This window comes from Nanorana parkeri, unplaced genomic scaffold (genome assembly GCF_000935625.1).
Source record: "Nanorana parkeri isolate BGI_ZX_2015 unplaced genomic scaffold, ASM93562v1 scaffold657, whole genome shotgun sequence".
Taxonomy (NCBI): domain Eukaryota; kingdom Metazoa; phylum Chordata; class Amphibia; order Anura; family Dicroglossidae; genus Nanorana; species Nanorana parkeri.
In genome coordinates, this window is record NW_017306925.1 from 686,814 (window position 1) to 696,351 (window position 9,538).

The window sequence follows — 9,538 nt, forward strand, 5'->3', positions numbered from 1 at the left end:
TCATGCTAGCCAGCAGTAACATGTAGTACCAGCTAGGCACCTGTCTGTCAGTGTTCACTAGTCTGCTCACAGATGGCATTGTCCATATTTAGTTCCAAACAGCTAGAATGTCTTCTTCATTCACCATTTCAGTTGTCTACCAGTCCTTCTGTACATATTTAGACACCAGCAGATGCCACAAATGCAGTTTACATTGATTTTGTTTCCACCAGGTTATAAATGACACAAGAGATTTTGTTTTGCCTATTTCAGTTTATTGATTGTAATTGTACCAAAAATGGAATGCATTGTTTGTACTACTGCACAATAGACAGATGAACATACAAATATTACTTACAAATAGAAGCTGTAAGACACATGACATGAGACAATATAAAACTATAATGTATGTACTACAGTACCATCAAATCTTTTAAAGATTATCTTTTTTTTAAATGCAATAAATAATATTGGCAATAAAAGATTATGTTTAAGGGTAAGTACATATTTGTGCAGCCCATGCAGAGACTGCGTGAAACCTTTGCACATGGCGAACACAGTATCATCCAAGCATTTGCAATTTCTTTAAAAAGAAACTATAATGGTTCTGAGTCCAAATTTTTTTTTCAATTTTAGTTTCTAGGCTCTTAAACATTGTGTAGCAATGACAAGGGACATAGGGCACAGAGGAAGTTGTTTACTTTTGAATTCTGTGCCTGAATATGTGTACAGAGTCCTGTGAACAGGGAGGGGGTGGGAGAGTCATTCTTTCTACTCTTGCAATTAAACGTAAATTTCAACTTCAGCTTCTGAGGTCTGTAAATAGTTTTTTTTCAGCTGAGAAGCTAATGAGAGCCTGAAAAACATGAACATGAGATGACAGCTGCAGCTACTGGCAGCATACAAAAATAGAAGATATTAGCCTGCAATGTTAAATTTTACCTCACTAATATTAAAAAAGAAATAATTGTAACATGTAATCATTCACTATAAATAAAAAGTAAAAAAAAAAACATATTTTCTTAGTCAGGACCATATAAATATAAAGAAAAAGAGATACCAAATTTGAACCGTATGTTTTTGCAGCACAATAGATAGAAGTGCTACCTTGAAACACACAAATGGTTGATGTGCCCTTTGGACACTGGTCCTGTAAAGAGAACCACTGGCGTACGCCGTCAGAATAAAAAAAAAAATCCACCATAGGAATGCATAGCTAGATTCCTATTGGCTATTTCACTTTGCAATAGCCAATAGCAAACTAGCTATTGCACCCGCACTCTGCTGCTGTCAATCACTAGAAGAGGACCTGATGGAGAACCTCAGGTCCCCCTCTGCTGATTGGCATTAGCAGAAGGCGGGTGCAATAGCTAGTTTGCTATTGGCTATTGCAAAGTGAAATAGCCAATAGGAATCTAGCTATGCATTCCTATGGTGTTTGTTTGTTTTTTTCTGACTAACGTCGGCCAACGGCCCCCGATGTAAAAAAAAAAAGACGATCGCAGGGAAAGGTTTACTGTGCTCTAATAGCAGGAGACTCCTGGGCGACCCCTGGCAAATCGCCATTCGACCCCCGACGGGGTAGCGACCCACAGGTTGAGAACCACTGCTCTAGATGGAGCTGTCTTTTATTCACACAGTGCTGTTGGTGCACATGTACAGAGCCCTAAATATGATCCAAATACATTGCAGAGCTCACAGTTTGTATAAACTGTAGCTTTTACTTTCTTTGCATAGTTAAACATCAAAAATTGGTACAAACAAATCCCTGAATCTTCAGTACATTATAGAATGCTTTGGTGCAACAGAAAACTTTAATCCTGTGTAAAATAGTACAAATTATTGATGTATCAATATGAAGGAACTGTTAAGAGTTAGAGAAAAAAATAAAAGTAGTTAGTTTGTTTAATGATAGCCCTACATTTTTAGTTAAACACGATTTTGCAAGGAAAAAATTAACAATTGACATTGACAATTGATAGATTAGTACTAAGGTGTATATATAAGTAGCTCATAAGGTGCCCACATTATCACAACCAGAAAATGATGAGCCTTTTCCAGGCAACATTCAAACACGCATATCAATCTTTCAGTGAAATGAACTTCAGTATTTATTGTATACGCCATTTTACTGGAATACACAGCAGCTACAGGGGCCTGATGAGACGTTGCCAATGAGTGCATAAGGATGCCATCATTGGCAATAAAATGGCCATGCATAGGACTTTATGATGTTACTGTTTATATTGCCGTTACGCTATTACAAATTTCATCGGCAACTAAAGAACTCCCAATTGGTTATTTTGTATAGAGGTCCTACATTTTTACTCATTTAGACATTTGTAATGTACGTTTTCTATTTTAAATTTTGCTTTTGAAACAAGAATACATTCAATTTAAAATGTCTCTTGTTTTGCTCAAATGTATTTCATTACAGAGCAGCTCAGTGTGGCATTTTAGTGATAAAGGGTTTTAGAATCAGAGTATGTTTTAAGAATGGATCAGAGTTTGCTTCCCATTCACATGCTCAGATGTTCCAACACTGACCTAGGACAGTCATGAAAGGTAAATCTAGGTTTCATGTCCATATTAACAGACATACATTCGGACAACTGGGTATACAGTTAGTTTTTACGCCATTGCTATTTTTTTTATTGCAATGTCCAAAATACAAATGTTTGGCACCCATAAAATATGTGCAAATGCTATATGCAAGAGTAGCTTACTCAGTGTTTTCTTATATCCCAGAGTTAAGAACCAGATTGAAACAAAATTCATTCCTTATTCATATCACTGATCATGCCTCACACTCTGTTGAATATGTCTGTATTAAAGTGAGGTCAGTCTGGGTTTCTTGGCATGGATACACGGTGCATAAAACAAGCTGCCTTTTATAAAGGGCACAGCCAATTCCTGCTTGCTGCATAGTTAATGCTCTTTAAATGTATCAGAGCTCAGTGCTTGTCACAGGAGTAACTCCATGAATGAGCAGTGTGGGTCCCAGGTTTCGGCTTACTGCCTCCACCTGGTTAAGGAACCTGTTGTAGATAGCTCTGTCTGCAGGAGGCCGTGGGAGATACAAGAACCTGACAGCTGGAGGAGCCGTGGGATTCTGCCCCAGAATCATCTGATTCACAGCTTCCAAATAGTCATCTGATATTTTGATAGAGTTGTTTGGGTAATTCAGGTAGACTTCTTCTGCAATGTCTGCAAATTCCGCCTGCTTGTGCCAGTGAAGTGCAACCACTGCGTCCCAAACTACTGTGTGGATGGAGGCCTTGATACGGAGGTCTTTCAGCAGCTGCTTCAGTTTCACCTCTTGGCCACGTAGGCCACTGTCTCTCTCTACACACAGAAACAGACGCAGCTTAGCTTTTTTCCAAGAATGCACCATGTTCAATACACAAGCCATTTGAAGAAGGAATAAGCTGCAGGTGTTCACATAAGTGGCACTGTCTGGTCGCAGGAGGTTCAGAGGCCACACATCAATATAGGTGTCTTTGCCCTTCAAGCTGCAAATATGAGATCTATCAAGCTCTGAGAAATTCCTTGCCAGCACCACATTTTTGGACATCTTTATAGAATCCGATATAATAGCAACGTATTCCCACGAAGAGAAATTCTCAGAAGTTGGCCTCCGGCCTGTTGATGTGTACACAAAAGGAGTAGGTCCTTGCAGCTCCTGGTCATTCCTTACCAGATCCTCCGGTGTGGAGCGACTGTAGAAGCCAAGAATGACAGTGTTTGGCCTCATTCCTCCTGCAACAGGCAGAAATACTCTATTAAAAGTCACGAATAGCATTATATATCTAACGTATGTCTTTCATAACGCTTGCATTCTCTGCACATTGCCATCTGGGTTATTAGAATAAGCAGAAGTTCTGTAATGACTCTATGTGCAGGCACATTCTGAATATATAAGACATACTAAAGATTTCTGAATATTCAGTGATATTGATTAAAGGAGCATTATGTATACAGAAAACAATATTTGTTTAACAAATACCTTCATGCTTTATGCAAATGTTGTGTAATTTTAAGAGGTTTGAAAGCCACTAAACATAACACTAGGAATAAAATAAACACATGATACCAGTGACCATTAAATATACAGTATGCACATATTAGGCAAAATGTTTGTGAAAAATACATATGACTACTTTATTGATTGTGTGATTCTGCATTGCATATTGCAGCTAATCAAGGTCTCCATTTTATCTACAGGAACCGAAATGACAGCATATATTGTCTGCTATAAGGAAGCAGATACTTTCATTTTCTCCTTGATTTTTCATAGCCCAGCTCATTGTCTGGAAATGTATTAAAAAGTATAATATACATTTTAGGCATACTGTTCCTGGTCATATATATACAGATTATCTCTGACTCTTCCATTTTCAGAGGCACATTTATGATGTCAGCCGAGTGACATGTTAGCCTTAGGTCTGAAAGGAATCTTCGGAACAGGATTCCTATTATTCAACATTATTCTCTACAAGTCCACGCTGTTTGTTTTTGTTATATGATTTTATGTTTCACTTCCCGCACGTAAACAAACTCTGCATTTCTTATTTATCTTTTAAAACTTGAATCCACCAGTATTTGAAACAAAAAAAAGTGGCACAGACTATACTGTACATACAAATGAAGATGTTAGTGAAAAGACTGGATTATGGGTGAGGTCTGAATCGCACACTAGGAGGTAAGTGTGCCATAATGTGCAAATTTGCTGTGTGGAATGTAGTTATCCTTTACTTATTAGTCATAGAGCTCTAAGCTTTCATGATCTCTGGGCACAAGAGTTAAAGTTAAGTGCACTATGCTAATTCTGTCCCCAGTTTGCCATAAATCAGCATAGTAGGTAGTTTATATTACCTGACCTGCCCAGGGCCGGGACATTGTTTCCAGTATTAACGCACCCAGTAGTGCTTGGCAATCCAGTGTATGGGTCAGTAAATACCATAGGCATTCCCAAGGTGTAAGCAGTAAGCTGGAATTATGACAATGTACTTATAGGTGTCCTCATTCTTTAAACAGATGAATATGTAATGCTGAAGAAAGACTGTGCAGTGCAGGCTCTTACCTAGTCCAGAGATAAAGAGCAGTTGCTGGGCCCCATACCTAACAGAGTCTGACAGTGTTAGGTTAACAAAAGCCTTGATGTTCAGTTCATCAACCAGCTTAAGCCAGGAGTCTGTCCGTGGCTGCAGAGGGTCAAATGGCAACACATCTACAAAAGAACAAAGAACCAGAAGTCACACACTTATAGCTCTTACTGACAGAGAATGTAAAATCAAAGGGTAACCACTGTAGTAACTTAATATCAGAGGTTGTAGTTATATAGAAAAAATTAAATGCACACATACAGATCTACTGAAGAAAGTAGAAAAAAAATGCACATCCTAGTTTTTGCAAAGCACTGCACACACTGTTGGCACAATATAAATCTTATATATTAAAGAAGAACTCCAGGCATTTAAAATATTAACCCTTGCATTGGGGCTATGCTGCACTGCAAGAGTTAAGCGCTCATTCTGGTCTAGGGGCTAAAATAAAAAAGATATAGTCACCTAGGGATGTTCAGATACCAGTTCAGGTACCAGTGCAGATACTTGGCATTTTCATGAGAACTACCAGGGTGGCAGAAGTTGCAGCTGGGACCTGGCTCTGGCACTTCAACACTGTACTGAAATCATTAGTTTGTGTTGTTTTAGAAAAGCTGTCACATGACAATAAACAAAGATGTATCAGTACTTGTATCTGTGAGTACTTGGACAAGTATCAGGACTTGTACTTGGTCTGGAAAAAATGGTATCGGTACTTCCCTAATATATGTTTCTAAAAAAAAAAAATCATACATTAAAACAGGGATGCACAAATCTCAGGAGCTCCGTATGATCCTTAAGAATGACAGCTGCCTCCCAGCTTTTGAATTTTTCTCTAGTCTAGTCTTGGAGCTGGAAAAGTATCTGTACATGTACTTGTACCGGTACTTGATATCTGAACATCCCTATACTCACCTGATCCTCAGTCACACCTAGCTAGACAAGTCCCTGCAACCTCTTCTCCCCTGGGCTCCGGTGGTCTAAGGATCTGTGATGTCATCAAATCTATGGCAGTGGCATTCCACAGCCGGAGCAGAGTGAGGTGAGCACTCAACGCTGTGGGATCGGGTGAGTATCTTCTTTACTTCAGGACCTAGACCAAAACAAGCGCTCAACCCTCACAGTGCGAGGGGAGTCCCACTGCAAGGGTTAATTTTTAAAATGCCCGGGGGTTCACTAAAATTTTCAGACTGTCAGTTTTTTTTATCACATTGGCTACAAATGCTTGACAATGATAGATTAGCTTCATAAGCAGTTAGAAGGCTACCATGGGATAAGGGACAGAAGTGGTGAAGTGTAAAATAATGCATTGCTCCAAGCCTCCTCCATGGTGTCTTGTACAAGTAGTAACAATAGATTATGCATGTACCGTATTTTGCGGTCCATAAGACGCACCGGACCATAGGACGCAGGGAGGTCCGGCGCGCCTTATGGAGCACTTGACAGACTGTAGCTTCTGACACAGCTTCTATGACAGAAACTGTGACAGAAGCTGCAGTTAGTGACCGCTGAGACAGGTGGCGCTGTGATTACAGCGCCACGGTCTCAGTGATCACACAGAGCAGACGAAGAAAGTCCGTTCTTCGTCTGCTCTATGGTGATCTCCATCGTCGCCGCTGCTCGTTTTTAATACGAGTGATCTCATAAGATCACTCGTATTAAACGAGCAGTGGCTCCTACTGCTGAATACGATCGCCGCCGCCGCTGCTCGGCTTTAATACGAGTGATGTCATTAGATCACTCGTATTAAACGAGCAGTGGCTCCTACTACTCGCCCGGCGCCCGAAACTGAATGTCTCGGGCGTCGGGATTCGCTCCATAAGACGCAGGCACATTTTCCCCCTCCTTTTGGGGGGAAAAAAGTGCGTCTTATGGAGCGAAAAATACGGTATATACTGTATTATTATTATTATTATTATACAGGATTTATATAGCGCCAACAGTTTGCACAGCGCTTTACAAAATGGAGGGAGACAGTACAGTTACAATACAATTAATACAGTAGGGATAGGTGGGCCCTGTTTGTGAGAGCTTACAATCAAGTAGGTATATATATATAAATCTCAAGCCTCTGTAAACATTTGATCTACTATCTCAGCAATACAACTGTATTGCACACTTTTACAGAATAAAGCAGTACTGCTTGAAGAAGCTGATGTCTGTGCTGTACACTATGTGAGAGGGGTCTTGTGATTGCTCCCTATTAAAACTAGAGTTTTTAATGCTTGCTTAAAGTGTGTACAATGCCTAATGAGAACCTAAGTGTGATTGCAAAATGAAAAGCACTTTATGACATACAATCTACCCATTTATTGTTCCATTCAAATTATGCTGCTTATTAACCTTAGATCTCAGTGTCTACCTTACAAGGTCGCTATAGCAACTTGGGAAATCTAAATGTCTTTGAATTCTTTCAGAAATGAGTAGTGTCCAATGTAAAGATTTTCATAAATTAAACACCACTTTGCCCATAGTTAATACATTTATTACATAATTTTCTGTATTACGCTTCTGCTAATATGTGTGTTTGTAAACATACTGTATATATACTGTATATTGTACTGGGAATGTCATGAAAAGTGAACAAAACATGAGCACAAAGCATTTTCTAATTCTCCCACATTCATTCTCCTAGGCGGGGTAACCCGAACGCTAGCTACAGCCTAATTATAACTTTAACCTTTACCATAGTCCTAACCCTACCTTGTATGTGTTCATTAGTAATCATTAAAAGAGAACTATGGGGTAACCTTTTTACTCCGTAGTTCTCTTTAGGGCCACGGGAGGACATATACTAGCGTCCTTCGGTGACCCAAAGCTCTGTAGGATATGAGGGAGGAATCCCTGCGGGGAGTGGTGACTGCCAGTCACCGCTCTCTGCAGGGAGATGATCAGAAAGTGAGCGAGTGACGGTATGTGTTCGCTCACGTTCCGATCTATAGAGTCGATGTATGACAGTTTCATTACCTCATAGTTCTCCTTTAAGGCTGAGCTGAAACAGCAAATGTGTGGCAAATATATTTTGCCACACATTTATTGCAAACTGACGGAAACACTATGAAACCCACCCTCTTATAGTAACCTTTCCCAAGATACCTCACCTTTCTGTTTCTTGGCAGTCCTAACCCTGTATAAGCTCTATGTCTGATGATGTCGGAGCTTACAAGAGTTGATGATTCCACCCCTCCATAATGTGACAGTGTTTGGGCCTTGCAATTGGCCACTCAGGCCTAAGCACTGCATGTTGGGAGGTGGTTACATGCTCATTCACACCTAGAAGGGACCTCTGCTCTGGAGCGGTTCCAGCAGACTACCTCCAGCAGAAAAACAAAGCAGGAAGGGAGTGCAGAAAATAAATGTGAGTATAAGTGGGTCAGAAGATGGGCTTTAAAGATGCCCTGTCACTTTGCCCTAAATAGGCACTGTGAGAAAGCCTTTATACAGTAAGTATCTATGGAGACATTCCTTCCTTTGCTGTGCATTAGGCAGATAAGTCATCAGTCAGAAATGACATGTGGCTGCTTTGTTACATTGACCACCTCTGTACTGACTTCTGCACTGATCTCATTTCTTTGAAAAACCTTTAATTATACAATAGAAAATAGAACAGAGTTTTTAAAACCTGTCCTAATACCAGTGAATATTTTGAACCCTCAGGTGATGTTAGTGTCTCAGCAATGCAGTTTAGCTGCTCCTGTGAACAAAGCCTGACCTGTGGGACTGAGAAAAAGTAATAGGGATCTGAAATAAAGTTACCATTATGCCTACCATACATAAAGTAAAGTAAACCTAGGAAGATTTTTAAACATAGATGTACTTTCCCCTCCAATGTACAGTATATCCCTGTATTCCTATATATACAAGAATCTATCTATTCCTTTACACGTCACATACCTAACTCTTCCAGTCTTACATGGCCCAGCACAAATAGTCCACTTTTCTTCAGATCATTTGCAAAGATGATGAGGTTCTTATGCTTTTCTGGATTGGAGACAAGGAGGAGAATCTGGGGACGCCAGAACTTGACGTGATCCTTTCGTACATCCAGCATGAGAAGATACTTCCGTACCTGGACACAGGAGAACATTGACAGATAGATTGGAAAATATTTAGCAAACAATCAACCAACATAACTTTCTAGAGTTCACCTTAGATTTTTACTTGACTCTTCTGTGTTAAGCCTTACATCTATAAACCCTACCTATGGACCAAGTACAAGTTTATGGACACAAGATACTATAGTGAAAAAAAATTACCTAGCTATCTGACCTTCTTAAAACACCACTAAAATTAACAAAAGCAGATTTATTAAGGCAAAGAAAAATGAACAACCCTAGCCAGGGGTGTAACTAGTGCCGGGCATCTGGGGCACAAGCTCTGCACATCTTTCTGGGTGCACCAGGCACCAACACCGTAAATGGCCACTATTCAAAAAAAATAAATCAGACTCACTG

At 39.8% G+C, this 9,538-nt stretch overlaps 1 protein-coding gene across 1 annotated transcript in view; it reads right to left on the reverse strand.

The window, feature by feature from the left end:
• Positions 1-2,705: 2,705 nt before the first annotated feature.
• Positions 2,706-9,538, reverse strand: part of LOC108792550 (solute carrier family 12 member 9-like) — a 165,820-nt gene continuing 158,987 nt past the window's right edge. Inside the window, exons 11-13 of the mRNA XM_018563348.1 lie at positions 8,979-9,153; positions 5,063-5,209; positions 2,706-3,738 (exon numbers count right to left, since the gene is read on the reverse strand). Of these exons, the coding sequence (XP_018418850.1) occupies positions 2,927-3,738; positions 5,063-5,209; positions 8,979-9,153 (1,134 nt within the window). The 3' untranslated portion in view covers positions 2,706-2,926. The remainder of the gene's footprint in view (positions 3,739-5,062; positions 5,210-8,978; positions 9,154-9,538) is intronic.